This window comes from Neovison vison, chromosome 4 (assembly GCF_020171115.1).
Source record: "Neovison vison isolate M4711 chromosome 4, ASM_NN_V1, whole genome shotgun sequence".
Lineage (NCBI taxonomy): Eukaryota > Metazoa > Chordata > Mammalia > Carnivora > Mustelidae > Neogale > Neogale vison.
The window spans coordinates 16,724,517-16,738,890 of record NC_058094.1 but is presented as its reverse complement, the minus strand read 5'-3'; the positions used below and the strand labels follow the sequence as shown (position 1 = coordinate 16,738,890).

Here is a 14,374-nt window from a genome sequence, read left to right as displayed (position 1 = left end):
ACGGATCTCCTTTCCTTCTGTTGGTTTGTTTCTCTGTGCTTGCCGGGAGCTCAGATCCCGAGAACTGGTTGTCTTGTTTCTGTTTAAAAGCAAAGGCCAGCTTTGGCAACAAGTCAGTCAACATAGTGATCTGTCACTAAGCTTGGCTCTAGAAAACCTTTTTATGTGCTGAAGCTCATAATGTCCGCGATGACTGATAGATAAACCAGTGTGTGGAGGACACAGATGTTAACGTCTCGATGTGTCAGTCATCATTTTATTGCCACTAGAAAGATATCCCATGACCCGACCGTTGATACTGAGAGTTTGGCTTATTTGCTCTATGTTGGTTATACCACCAAGTCCATTGCCAAGGCCCAAATCTGATCATGTTTCTCCCTCACTTAAACATCTCCAGTGACCCCCCATTGCCCAAAGGACTGAGCCCACGCTTGGCAGGCAAACCCACTGCTAATGTGATCCAAACATACTTTTCAACGGCTTCACGGCCTGCCTCCCCAACCCTCCTTCCTTTCACCGCATCTATGCCGGGGAGAATGGATTTCACCACTTCCTGAACACATCCTGCTTCCCCATGCTTGAACCTCTGCTTTTGCCCTTCTACTTTGTTTCTCTGGACGATTTTCATACATTCTTCAAAACCCAGCACACATGCATCTCTGTGAAGCATTTTCCCATTCCTGCAGGCAGAGCTGTGGGTGCCCTCTTTGCTCATGGGCAGAGAGCTGTGCCTGTATTCATCTACTTAGAGCATTCTGTTGAACATGGAGGCCTGAGTCTCCATTACCAGCCTGGTAACCAACTCTTCAGTTTCCTCTACTGATAAATGGGAGTAATATTAACCTCATAGGGCTGTCGAGAGGATTAAACACGAGAGTGTGCTACTGAGCCATGCCAGACACAAGTAATCACCCAGTAAATGATAACCGTAAAGATCAGATCAAAGTGTCCATGTTCTCTTGACAGTCCCCTCTATGTCTAGTAACACATGGCTGGGAGACTAACATTTTGAACAGAGATTCTATAGGTGTGGGACCAATCTGTTTGAGAGTCAGCTCCCTGACCTTGATCTTGTTGGCACTGTGCCCAGCCCAATTGTATCTGAAGACCAGATCTGAGGACCAAGTGGCTTAAATGTCTAGGGCGGCAAGAACCATTTATACCAGGCGGCAGATGAGTGTGTTTTACCCCTAGTTACTTTCCACATGGACACCTCAACTGTTTCCTTGCTGCTAGCCCTGATTGTTGTCTTTGGTGATTATTAATAAAAGTGATTGTTTGCATTTCCCATCTATGTTTGAATTTCACAAGTCTTGTGTTTCCAGGACAAGAGCCAAACTAATCAACAGAGTCTTTGGGAAAGCAGTCAATGGGTGCATAACCCACTTTAATTACCACTGAGGATTTGACATTGAACACACAGAAGGAAAAACATTTTTTAAAGATTTTATTTATTTATTTATTTGAGAGAGAGAGAGAGAGAGAGAGCTCACGCACAAGCTAGGGGTGGGGAGGGGCAGAAGGAGAGTGAGAAACAGACTCCCCACTGAGCAGGGATCCAGACATGGAGCTCGGTCCTAGGACCCCAAGATCAGGACCTGAGCCCAAGACAGATGCTTAACTGACTGAGCCACCCAGGTGCCCCCACGGAAGGGCTGTCCTTTAACCATTCAGTCCTCACCCACCTCTGTGTGATACATATTCTTCTGAATGTTCCATTACAAGTGTAGTTCCTTTCATCAACGGCTAATTTCATTTGTGTTCAGAGAGCATTCAGTTCACCAGGCTAAAGGGAAGCCGAAAGGTAGCTCGGGTACCTGCTAAGCCAGCATTCGGGGTGACCGGTCCAAGCGTTTGGAGGCTGCTGCCCTTCACCTAAACAGCTTGGCTGGGCTACGGTATTCAAGCTGCCAAGAAAATAAGCCAGGACTCTTCAGTACTTTATGTGCTGGAGTCACATTTACAGATCTGGTTTGAGATGGGCTCTCAACAAGGGTGGCTCCTCCCCGGGCTCCCGCTCTTCTGGCTCGGTTCAGTGCAAGAGGGCCACCAGCAGCTTTTGGAAGTCCCCAGAGGTGTCGGAGCGAACCATGTCAAGGAGGGACTTCTGATACTTCTCTTGGAACTTCGCTTTTATCCCCTGAAGGTCCGCCTGGAGGAGACATGACAACAGCATGAGGACAAGAACATTTATAGCATGTTCCCTGTGAAGGCAGGCAGGTACTGTTCTGAATAGACTGTCCTCATTTGCTCATTTATGCCACAAAACAACCCTTCGCAATAAGGACTATAGTTATTTTTGTTTTATGAATGGGGAATGGAAAGCAGAGTCTATATCTCTAAAGGTTGAATATATGTATTTATTTATATATATGTAAATATATATTAAATATATATATTATATATACATAAAATATAAATATATATGTAAAAAAATATATATCCATCTCTGCAACTTTAAGGATATACTTATATCCCAATATAAATTTATTATATATCTATATCCCAATATAAAATTTATGAGTACCAAAACTTGAATTTCATATGATTTTTATGTATTACAAAGTATTTTTCCTTTGAGTTTTTTTTATAGTCATTTAAAAATGAATCATTATTAGGTAGCAAGCCTGGTCTACAGGCCACAATTTGCTGACCCTTGGTAAAGGGTTAAGAAAATTATCAACAGAGATTTGAAATGAAGTTTTTTTTTTTTTTTGACTGTTTTACCCTGTTCAGCAAGGCTATCGGTGCCAATCAACAAAATTCAAATCAGTATCAATTTGTAGGGGTTATTTTGAATTCATTGATAACTTGAAAAACCTGGGTGCTGGAGATGGGCAGAAGACTCAGAAGGAAAATAAATAAAAAGGTTGTTAGCTCCAAACACTCTTAGAACCTAGTGAGGGAGACCATACTTGCACCAGAAAAAATGGATGTACAGAGAGAAATGTCTAATAAAAGTAGCACAGAGCTTTCTTTAACAGGGACTTGGGTTCTTTTTTTAATTTTTAAGACTGTAGACTCTCTTGTGCATTCTAGACAGATTCATAAACTGTCCCTTAGGTTTCTGGTTCTTTTTCCTCCTGCCTCCATTGGAGGGATGAACTAAGAGAGAAAGAAGGTGCGGGATTGTGCAAATGAGGGATTGTGCGAAGTGGGTGCTGAGCAGGAGGGAGACTCCAGCAGGATGCTGTTCTCCTCTCTGGTCCCCCACTTGGCTCGGGGAGCAGTTGGGATGGTGGGAGTCAGTGTGGGGAGGGTGATGGACGACACTGGGGCTCCGTTCTGGTACCAGGCAGCTTTAGAAGATTAGGGGATCTGGCCAGTACATTTCACTGGGCCTGAAGAATTCTGAGGGAATGACCCGTATGTGGAAATGATCCAGGATATGTGGCCAACCCCAAGATGGGACAGAGCATTTTGGAATGACCATTCCATGGCTCACGTTGCAGTGAACGTGGAGTCACCAAAAGCCCCAGGGAGCCCTCCAGAACCATCCAATCCCCTGGAGGCTTTCAGAAGCCCCGCCCTGCTCCATTGCACACCTGCTTCTTTGAGCCTCAGGATCTCAGAGAATTTTCAGGGTGGGTTGGAGGGTGAGTGGCCAAGGGACAGAGAGACAGAGACAACGGGAGATCTGGGGAGGGGAGGAGAAAGGGAGACTCAGGAGAGTGGCAGAGAGACTAGAGAAGGGAAGGAGTGGGTAGGAAGAGTAATGGACTGGAAGCGAGAAGAAAACTATGATAGTGGAGGAGGAAAAATTCCAGGAATAGAAATTAAAAACGAAAGAGAGATCTTGTTGCTAAGTTATATTTTAAAACGGTGTCAGATGTTAAGTATTATTTGTCAAAAAGCCATGGGCCAGGATTTGGGTTGGGATCTATCCCCCTTCACTTAACAGTTTTTGGAGGGAAGATGTCTGTGTTTTTTCAAGGGCTCAGTTAGACTTCATTCTGCGACGCTTCTCCTACTACGGACGAAATGCCACGTCCCCTTCATTTTGTCTCGCCTTCACTCTGCGGCCCATTGTTCCAAAGCATCCACTGAGAATCTTGACAGCTGATCCCAAGCTTTGGGCTACCCATCTCCCTCTATGTTACACGCAGGCACTCTCAAAGTAGGGCCATATCGTTTGCTACTCCCAACAGGGCAAAAGTACATTCATAAGAGGGCAAAAAGAACCTGAATCCTTTTATGTGAAAGTACATATACACACACACACATACATAGAGAGAACATAACAGAATAAAGGAGGGCACTTGATGGAATGAGCACTGGGTGTTCTACGCAATGACGAATCACTCAACTCTGCCTCCCAAACTAAGAATACAGTATATGTTAATTAATTGATTTTAAATTTTAAAATGAACATACGTATATTTACAGAGCACAATACATACATACAGAACATAAACAGATACACAGTCTATCTGGTATTTTGAGGGGAGTGGTGATGAGGAAAAACACTGGGTCCCCAAGGCTCCTTTGTAGGATGATTGATAATTTAAAAAAAAAAAAAGGTTGAGAAATATTGTCTCTTGTGAAAAACTGGGCTCCTGTGCTGTGTTCAACAATGGGCCCAGCTCTTGGCTCCCCTGCTGGGTGACCTGTCTGCCATCAACCTTCCAGTGTCTGTTTCGTCTTCCTTAAAATGGAACTGAGCATGGCTGTGCTCCCCAGAGCGGCCCCACCAGGTCCCCTCTGCACAGGCCACCAGCTCTCCGGAGCCACAGATGGGCAAAAATAGAAGCAACTATCATTATTGTATTTTTATAAAAAGAAACAGATTGGAGCACGGCACAGTGTCTTCCACAAAGTCTGGGCAGGCAAGGGCTGTCTGTGTGTTACTTTTTCTGTAAATAGACCCTGAAGAAAAACTATTTGTGGATGACATCAGCGGTGGCCAGAAGAGAAGTGGCCGCCCGCATCCTTGGAGTCGAGCGTGTCTTACCTCAGCCCTGGCCACGATGATGTGAATGAGTGTCTCCTCATCGCTGCCCGCGCCCTTCATGGACTTGTACAGACGGTCCGCGAAATAGCCCTCCTGGTCCCGGGCGCACCTCACTGGGCAGGACAAAGGACAAGAGAAGGAGAGGCTTTTACATGTCGTATAGCATGGAGACCCTCTGAAGACACAGTTGACCCAGAGTGTCACCTGGCTGCCCTTGGAGCTGACTCAATGGTGAGACGTATGTTTGAAAGGAGCCAGATCACACTCTAATGGGATCTGGAAGATTCCCCTGGGCTCTTCAACCAAGACCTGAGTCAAAACCCCTTCAGCATCACCTGTGCTGATCCCTGAAGGCCCTTCAGAGGAGGAGGAACGCTGGGCACACCCTCAGGCCTTCCCTGCCAAGTGCATGATTCTTACGAGCAGAAGTACTTTTTCTTATCTGTAGGAAATCTCGGATGCTGGCGTTCAGTTCAGAGGGGAAACACGCATTGGCCGGTGACACTATGTAATAAAGCTTCATAATGGTGAGCTCACTCTGCTGGACTGTGGCCTACTTTCCTGCGCGAAACCACCTTCCCATCCTTTGTTTTTCCTCACGGGGTTTGCTTTGCGAGTCTCATCTCGGAATCTTTTCCAAGTGCCCCACATTCTTCTCAGTTCTCCATCTGGAATGCGGCCGGATGGAATGTCTGACGCTGTCTACGGACCACCTTCCTGTGTTCCTGCTCGTTTGCTCTTTTCTGGTCCTACTCCTGCCTGCCAGCTTTGAGCTAATCCCCAGATAAGTGAAGCGCAGTTCCGGGTCACCACTCAGGCAGCAGAATGCTGCTCTGCTCCTGCGGGGAAGTCACAGCTCCGCTCCCCACCTCCCAGGGTCATGGGGACCCATCGTGACAAACATTTTGGGGGAACGAATCACTTACTCTTCAGATGTTGACATTTACCTAGAACACCACATTTTTGATGTTAGTAATTAATAACATAACAAGTAATCCGTTTAGCATAAATGTGGAATGTGCATCCTTAGTATGTCCTGAAATGGGAACTCTTGTTTTCTAGGTAATTGCCTGTATGACCGATCCTTAGGAGCACTGGAGAGGAAGAGGGTTAGGGAAGCGGGGCCTAGGTTGGGGGAGAGGGTCTGTTTCTTGCTTTTATAGGCCGTGAGGACTCCCCAAAGCTTTCAGTGGAGAAGAGCCCAGCCTCAGGGGTCTGACCTCTTTATTCAGAAAATAATCCAAAAGCTGTTGTACTGGTGACCATTGTGGGGAGAACCTGTCAATTTGGGGAGTAGCATATTTGAGACTCATTTAAGACCCTCCCCAGTGCAGGACTCACGGATGCTGGATTGTCTGCCTAATGTCAGGATGTTCCAACCCTTCCTAGGTGTCTTCTCCCCTGATATTTCTGGTTCCTGATATTCTGGGAAGAGAATCCTCAACTTTCCTATTGCATACAGTCGACACCTGGTGAAGAACGTCGTTATTAGCAGCAGCAGGAATCCCTCAAGAGTGTGGAAGGGGCTAGCCAGGAAAATGTGGGGCTAGAGCTGTGGCATGTAGCCAGCCACTCTGAGGACAAGACAGTCCCTCAGGGGAGCCTGGAGAAGTGTGGCTTCTGGGCCCCGTTCTTGGAGATTCTAATAGGTCACCTGGAGTGGGGCCCAGGAAACTGTATTTTCTCACACCTCCCCATAGAAGATTCTGATGCCGGTGGTCCGTGGAGCCCACTGGAGGAGTGCTGCCCCAGAGGCTGCAAGAGGTGGGAGTCACTGGGTCTCAAATTTAGCCATAAACTGGCATCTTTATGAGTCAGGTATGAGGAGAGAACTGTGAAGTTTAGAAAAGGGAACTGTGAAGTCATGTTCTACAACTTGTGTGCTTTATTCTTAATGTCGTTTCTTTTTTTCCTTTCTTTCTTTTTGTTGTTGTTGTTGTTGTTGAGGTAGTTTCTAATCACTTCTAAGTTTGCTACCACTGGAGTACAATGAAGTCCTGCATTTCATGATGCCCATCTTCAGGGACATAGCCTGTCCTTCCCCTGTGCTGTCTTCACACTGGTTCTTTTTATCTTTACTGTAACCTAATCTGTTGGTTTGTGGGTATCCACCATGGACTTTAAGCTTCTTAAGAGCAGGAACTAGACCTACTTACCTCTGATCGCTGTACCTGGGTTAGGTGCTAACTAACCGTTAAAGAATGAAATGGCTTTATTATTATCATTAATAATAATTTTGATAGTGGTTTGCCACTAATAATTAATATCAATGAAGATTAATATCATCTTCTGAGTGAATTCTGGTATTTTCCTGATTTCATGGGTTGCAAGCACAGAAAGGATTCGGAGCCTCTGAGTCAGGCCGTGAGTGGATCTCTCCAACTACTTAAAAGACTCATCTTTGAAGCCCTAAGGACAGTCGTCCATGTATGTCAGTGTGGGTCAGAAACGACACCAGGGATGTTTAAGCCTCTGTACATCATAGTAGAGGTCCTGCTAATTTGAATGCAAAATGAGGATGGATTAGAAAAAATCAATTGCTGACGTTGTTCAAAAAATTTTTTTAGAACCCCCACAATAAAACAAAACAAGAAGTTTGGCAGATAGAGCACATTTTTTAACTTTCAGGGCTGCTTTTTCAGTTCTCCCTCTGGGAACTGAACTGAACTGTGGGGATCTATCTTTCCATTTCTTGTGCTATTTGGGATGGTGCCGTCAACTCCTCACCACAGGAGCATGGACAATGGACAATGCCTTCATTCCAGGGCTTGTAGAAAGGAAAAAGGAGCCTGCCAGACACACTGCCATGCCCATCTTTCTGCTATTTCCTGCCTATAGGCAACACCTGGAGAGAAGGTCGTGATGTTCGCTTGGCACAAGAAAGGTCTGGTGTCCCTCCCCAGTCTTGCTAAAGAGATCTCATTCATTCTAAATATTGAAGGGAACCATGGAAAAGAACACCCTCGAGCCATCAGGCATGGGCAAAAACTTGTTCATGGATTGGAAACCTGGCGGAAACACTCCACGCTCTCTGAGTCTAGACAATGGTCCCAGACTGTTGACAGATGCTTTTGTGGACCCACCATCTTAATGGGGCTGTCATGGAGGCTATGGTACATCCTGCCCAGATGCCCTCTTCAGGAGCAAGGCACTCATTCCAACTGCTGCCTACTGGCTGCTCATGGGTGAGTCCCTCCCCAGGAATGCTGCTCCCCCCGCCCAACCCCGCCAAGGAGCTGCCTTACCCAGGGTTGCAAATGCTCCCAGGGTGCAGCCAGTGTCTCCTGGTTGCTTATGTGGGGTGCAAAGATCTGGTCCCCTGGTCTCTGGGCTCCAGGGCTCCATGGGGGTGGGGCAGCAAATCTCCTACCGCATCACACTCGCTCTCTCCCTTACCCAATGCTTCGAGGTGTGGTTTCCAAGCTACTCCCTAAAGTCTTCCAACATGCCAACCTCTGACTCCACATCTGGTTGGGACGGGCAGCCCAATCTAAGGCAGGGACTCCCCATGGTCTACTTTACCGAGAGTTAAGTAGGCCTTCTGCAGATCTCCCGATGTTTCTTCTTCAATGGCCTCTTCGATGTCTTTGTTGATGAGCTGGAGAGACAACCAAAGGCCAGCTGTTATTACAGGCTTTGCTTTTGGCTTTGGTACTCGTGGGGTCATTTCTCTACAAAAAGCACTGAACCCTTCCAGATTTGGTCATGCGGCTTTAAGGAACCTATCCAGCCCTGTGCCTTACATGGCTGGCGATGGTGGCCCCCATTTGAGTGGGGGCTCTCACGGCTGATGACTTTTGACCTCTAGGGGGTCAGATTTGACCCCAGTGAGGACCACTCCTTTGGCCTGTATGCTCATCTGTGAAATTGGGAGGTGCGAAAACAATGAATCCGTACTGTTACAATGATTCTTTACATCTTGGTAATAGTTAAGGTTCCAGGGTCGTTCTTAAAATTATTTTTGCTTTCCATTTCGTAGGAGGCTGTCTGTGGTGGCAATCCTCTTACCCGTACTGTTCTCACCTCCCATGTCCTGGGACTGGGGACTCAGCCACCCACCATCTGGGCAAAATAAGCAGTGGGGACTGTGAAGTTCATGATAAGAACTTGGTCTGATGTTTCTGATAGAACGGGGCTGCCTGGGCTGGGAGCCAGAGGGCTGACCACATCAAAATGCCACTTTCCTTCTCTCGGGGGTGATTCCAAATGATCCTGTATTCACCATTGGCCCACCTATCACTCTGCACACCATTCCACGTTAGGTTTCTTTCCAAATATTTACAGAAGCTGAAGTTCAGAGTAAATGGTGACTGTGTTTCAGGCAAGGACCACCGGGGCCAAACTCAGGGTAGGCAAATGAAGAGAAAGGAGGGCTCTTGGTTGGGTGTGGGGACAGGAAGTTAAGCATTAAGAATACTGAAACTTCTTTCATAGAAATTTTTTTTGAGGGTGTGACACAATTGTGGTTCCGTAAATAATCGGGGTCCTTGGGGACACACTGGTGGGGTGTGTGTGGTTTATTCCAAAAACACAAGTGGACAAAATATTCTTTGCAAAGTGAGCACAGTAGAGGTAGGGGAGGGGAGGAGGGTTGAGATTTAATGAGGCCCTGGTGCTTGATCTCCTTGTCAGGGTTCGACATCTAGAGGGCCGGTGTGGGTGATGGACCTCGACGGTGGGGACTGGCTTGGGGGGCTTTCAGTCCTGTCCCTTCCTTAGCTGTCCCCAGCCTCTCTTCAGTTTGCTGCAGGAGCTGGTATTTTGAAAGGGACTGGTTTCACTTTCCCACGAACAGGGTTCTCGTTCTGCAGACTGAGATTGCATTTCAAGAGGACATTTTGTTCACACAGGTTTGCATTTACTAAAAAAATAATCCTCACATTAAACCGCTTTCTGTTTCCATTGTTAACGCTGGGCCAGAATAGTGCATTACGTTTTCTGCAGTCTCTCAGTCGTACAACAGATCAAAGCAGGAAAGGAGCTGTTCTGGGGAGGTGGGAGAGGGCTTCTGTACCCCAGCCCTGGGCAGTATTGCTGGGTTTCTGCTTTCTTCCAGCCTCTTCATCACACAATATCAGGGGGACACTGCTCACCTTGCCCCCTCTTGTCTCCCTCTCTCCTGCCCACATCCCCCTCCTGGGAGCTACCAAGGCACCCCCAGAGGCTCCACGGAACACAAATGGAAAACAATGGACTGGCCCAGGCTATTATGAATCTCTTTTGCACATGGCGGGCTTTTCACTGTAGTTACTGGAACACTTAATTGTTAGGGGGCTCTTTAGACAGATCAGGTTTTCCGATCTTCGTACAAAACACAGAGTCCAGGTTGGATTCCAGACAAGCCTCTGAGGCCTCTAGTTACCAGGTAGTGTGTCTGTTGGGAGATTGTTAGAATAGAGGAGACATTTCTTTTCAAGCCGATTCACCCAAAGAGACAGCATTCCCACAGCAGAACCCTGGGCCCTCTGGCTTTGGCCCAAGTGGTTAGAGCTAGAGGCTCTGGAACAAGCTTCAGAACACAGAGAGGTGAGGGGAGAAGTGGTGACAGGCGTGGTGGGGACACAGTGTGCCTGGGTCTGGGTATGTGGACCTACAATTTATACTGAGCCCTGTGTAGGGAACACACCTCGGCTTCTTTTTTTTTTTTTTTTTTTAAGATTTTATTTATTTATATGAGAGAGAGAGCATGAGAGACAGAGCGAGCGAGTGCACAAGCAGCGGGGGGAGCAGAGTAAGAGGGAGAAGCAGACTCCCCGCTGAGCAGGAAGCCCGATGATGTAGGATTTGATCCCAGGACCTGGGATCGTGACCTGGGCCAAAGGCAGACCCTCAACCAACTGAGCCACCCAGGGGCCCATGACTTCAGCTTTCTAACTACACAGTTAGAAATATATCTAAATTGAACTATAGATTTCTAACTATACAGGCCTTTTGTGGTTGGTCACCTTTGGGACTGTGATGTTCTGGTGTGGTGTCTCAGAGAGGGGGAAGCTTTCTGAGAGTGTCAGTAGTTAAGGCTCACAGTTGGAGGGCAAAGAAAGGGTAAAACGCTAAGTTTTCATGCCAAAATAAGAATTCAACTCTATGCCAGGAACGACCTATGCCACATAACATACTCCCGTGATCTCATGCTAGCAGCTTACTGATTTTAGCCAGAGACCCATGGGAAGAATTATGAACCAGGGTCTTAAGATCAGGGGAAACTCACAAAAATCAATGAGAAAGATCAAGATGGATGTTGTTCTGGGAAAGCTTTTGGAATGATGAATAGGTAATATGTTAGAGCTAGTTTCACGTAAAGAATCATTGAATCAGTAAATTATCTTATTGTCCATTGGAACTTTATTGGACTACTGACAGTTGCTAGTGTTTATTGAGCACCTATTGCATGCCCTACTACTATGCTCTTTACTACTATTAACTCATTAGTTAATTACCAACCCTATGAAGTAGGCACCATTATCATCCCTGTTTTACAGTTGGGGAAACTGAGGCACAGAATCCTTAAAAACTTGCCCGAGGTCATATGGCTAGTAGTCTAGAGCAGACCTTTTAAATTTTAACATGCACCAGAATCACCTGGAAGTAGGACCCAAACTCCAGAGAATCTGATTTAGTAGGTCTAAGGTGGGGGCTGAGAATTCTCTCTCTCTTTTTATTTTATTTTATTTTAATTAATTGATTAATTAATTATTTTCTCTCTTTTTAAATAAGAGAATTCTCTTTTAACATGTTCTCAAGTGAAACTGATGCTGCTGTTTGGGGATTAATTTTGAGAACAACTGGCCTGGGGGGTATCCTTGCAGGTGGCCCATAGTTCAAGTACACACACACACACACACACACACGCTCCCATGTACGTGCGTTTGCAGAGTGATCACCAATGGCAGCCATCCCCCGGAACTCCAGCCATGGCCCCAGCCATGTGGGAAGAGGGTGTAGGTCATGGAGAAGTCTTCTAGCTCAGAGTCTACATAGTTCCAGGAGCAGAGGCCAAGGGAGTGCAGGGTCAGCTGGCTTTGATCATGACTCTGGGCACGATTTGAAAGCAGAGGGCCCTCAAGGCTTATATACAGTAATGATAAAATTCTTAAGTCTTATTGTCTTTTCATCTGCTGGCAACACATAGGAAACACTATTTCGAGTGAGGAGCGGCCAGCTCCAGCCGAGGTAGAGGCTGGGGCTGGGGAATCTTAGAGTTCTCGTCCACTCTCTGCTACTGGCTTGCTGTGTGGTCCTGATAAGTTACAGATGGCGCCTTACTCGTAACAGACTTTCCTTGTCCGACAGTTGTAGGTAACACTGGCTGCTTAGCCTACATTACGTAGCACTATTGTTGTGACACTGAAATGAGATATGGGGCACAGAAGTGCTTGGGATGGTTAAAAGCACTCTCCAAGTATAAAATGGGAGACAGAAAATCTGACATTCCACAAGAAGGCTTCTTGCAATTTAAGACTGATTTTCAGGGTAGGACTCAGCACTAAATGCCTTGAGATAACGAACTCCTCTTCTTGGCTTAAAATTATCATTAGATTAAAAAAAATTGTTATGAAAGTCATTTATGCACGTCTTTTCAGGAGCCTGTCTCTGAGGTAGATGCCATCTGTCGTGGGAGTGGCAGGCACGTTGTCAGCTCAGCTGTAAATTGGAATAATAATGAGAGAGAACGTTTGTGTGCCTACCACATGCCACGTACTATTCTGAGCCTTTTACCCGTATCTTATTTAACTCCCAAAAGAATCCTGGATGATAAGGATTGTAAGTAAAGTCAGGGCGTAAGTACAGTAAGGATGATAAGGATTGTGGTCCCTGTTTTACAAATGAGTACAGAGAGGTCGGGTCACCTGCCAGTGATAGGACCAGGATTTGAACCTGGATGCTGACTCTAGGGCTTTGCTCCTCAACGTGGCTCTCCTCTGCTTGCCTAGTCTAGGTTGGAAAATGGGTTTCCCGGGACGCCTGGGTGGCTCAGTTGGTTAAGCAGCTGCCTGCGGCTCGGGTCATGATCCCGGCATCCTGGGATCGAGTCCCACATCGGGCTCCTTGCTCGGCAGGGAGCCTGCTTCTCCCTCTGCCTCTGCCTGCCTCTCTGTCTGCCTGTGCTCTCTCCCCCTCTCTCTCTGACAAATAAATAAATAAAATCTTTAAAAAAGAAAATGGGTTTCCCAACCTTGGCACTGCATTTGGGCTGGATAATTCTTCGCTGAGCTGCCCTGGGGTGTTTAGTGGCATCCCTGGCCTCAATCTACTAGATGTTATTAGCACAGTCTCCCCACCACCCAAGTGACACCCTGGAATGTTTCCAGACGTTCTCAAATATCCCTTGAGGTGGGGGAGAAGCCAAATCACTTCCGATTAAGCATGACTGTTGTCAGAGACACCCCCCCCCCCCCCCCCCCCGGCTGTTCCTGATCCCTGATCTTCTTCCAGAGATAAGAATTTAGTGGAATTCCGCCCGTTACCCTAGGACTTGTTTACTTACGATCTGGTAGGCTAGAAAGGTGGCCCGTAATTGCTTGTGGCTCCTCTTGGCCAGGACTTCGGTGAAGGCAAGCTCATCAGTGCCCCAGCGGCCTTCCCCTGCCTTGTGGGCCAAAAGCAAACATTCTGAAAAAAGCCTTTTGCAGAAAGACTTGAGTATCCTGTTCTGTGACCAGGCCTCACTGGCAGGAAATCATAAAATATACACCGAATAGAAGTCAAGTTGATCGACGAAGCACTTGAGGCTTTCACCGCGAGTAGACTTCACATATTTATGTATATTATTCACGCCCTCCCTTGTTCCAAAGTGGATGTGATGTGGTCAACTCTGGAGTGCAGGAGTAGGAACAATTCTTAGGGTTTCATGAAGACTGTGTATATGAAGAACTATTTTAAAGATCATACTTATTTCTCAAGTAACTCCCACTTTCATGACAGAAAGAGACGTTTGCGTAAAACAGCGCTAATACATTTTTAAAAAGAGAAAATGAGCTGAGGCCTGCCGGCCGGCCCACTTACATCATACAGATCTTTGGCATCCTGACCAGCCAGATCTTTGTCCACGTCATCTCCTTCATCACGATCAGCCTAGAGATATTGACACGTTGTTATTAACTTGAGCTCCTGCTTGACCACAGAAGACAGAAAGAGAAAGTCCTGGAAAGCTGGGGGCCATCTCAGAGGGGTGGCGTGGAGGAGGTGGGAGCCCAGCAGAGCCACAGTGTTGCTCTTTGCTGCCATCTTTAGGACACAACTGATAAACAGAGTAACTTCTGAGACACCACTTGGGTTTTCTTTCTTGTAGGAACCAGGGTCACTCACAAACCCCAGGACCTTGAAGCAGGCTGAAAGCAACCTCATAATGTCCCCTAGAGTGACTTCATGGGAAAGTTAATAATGTTCCTTTAGAAGTATTACTTTTCACCTCTCGGAGGTTCC

The 14,374-nt window shown here is 46.6% G+C and overlaps 1 protein-coding gene across 1 annotated transcript in view; it reads right to left on the bottom strand.

Annotated features, from left to right (window-relative positions):
• Positions 1-1,583: 1,583 nt before the first annotated feature.
• ANXA13 (annexin A13) overlaps positions 1,584-14,374 on the bottom strand; it is a 58,939-nt gene continuing 46,148 nt past the window's right edge. The window contains exons 8-12 of the mRNA XM_044244992.1: positions 13,955-14,023; positions 13,437-13,538; positions 8,474-8,549; positions 4,952-5,064; positions 1,584-2,152 (exon numbers count right to left, since the gene is read on the bottom strand). Coding sequence (XP_044100927.1) covers positions 2,033-2,152; positions 4,952-5,064; positions 8,474-8,549; positions 13,437-13,538; positions 13,955-14,023 — 480 coding nt within the window. The 3' untranslated portion in view covers positions 1,584-2,032. The remainder of the gene's footprint in view (positions 2,153-4,951; positions 5,065-8,473; positions 8,550-13,436; positions 13,539-13,954; positions 14,024-14,374) is intronic.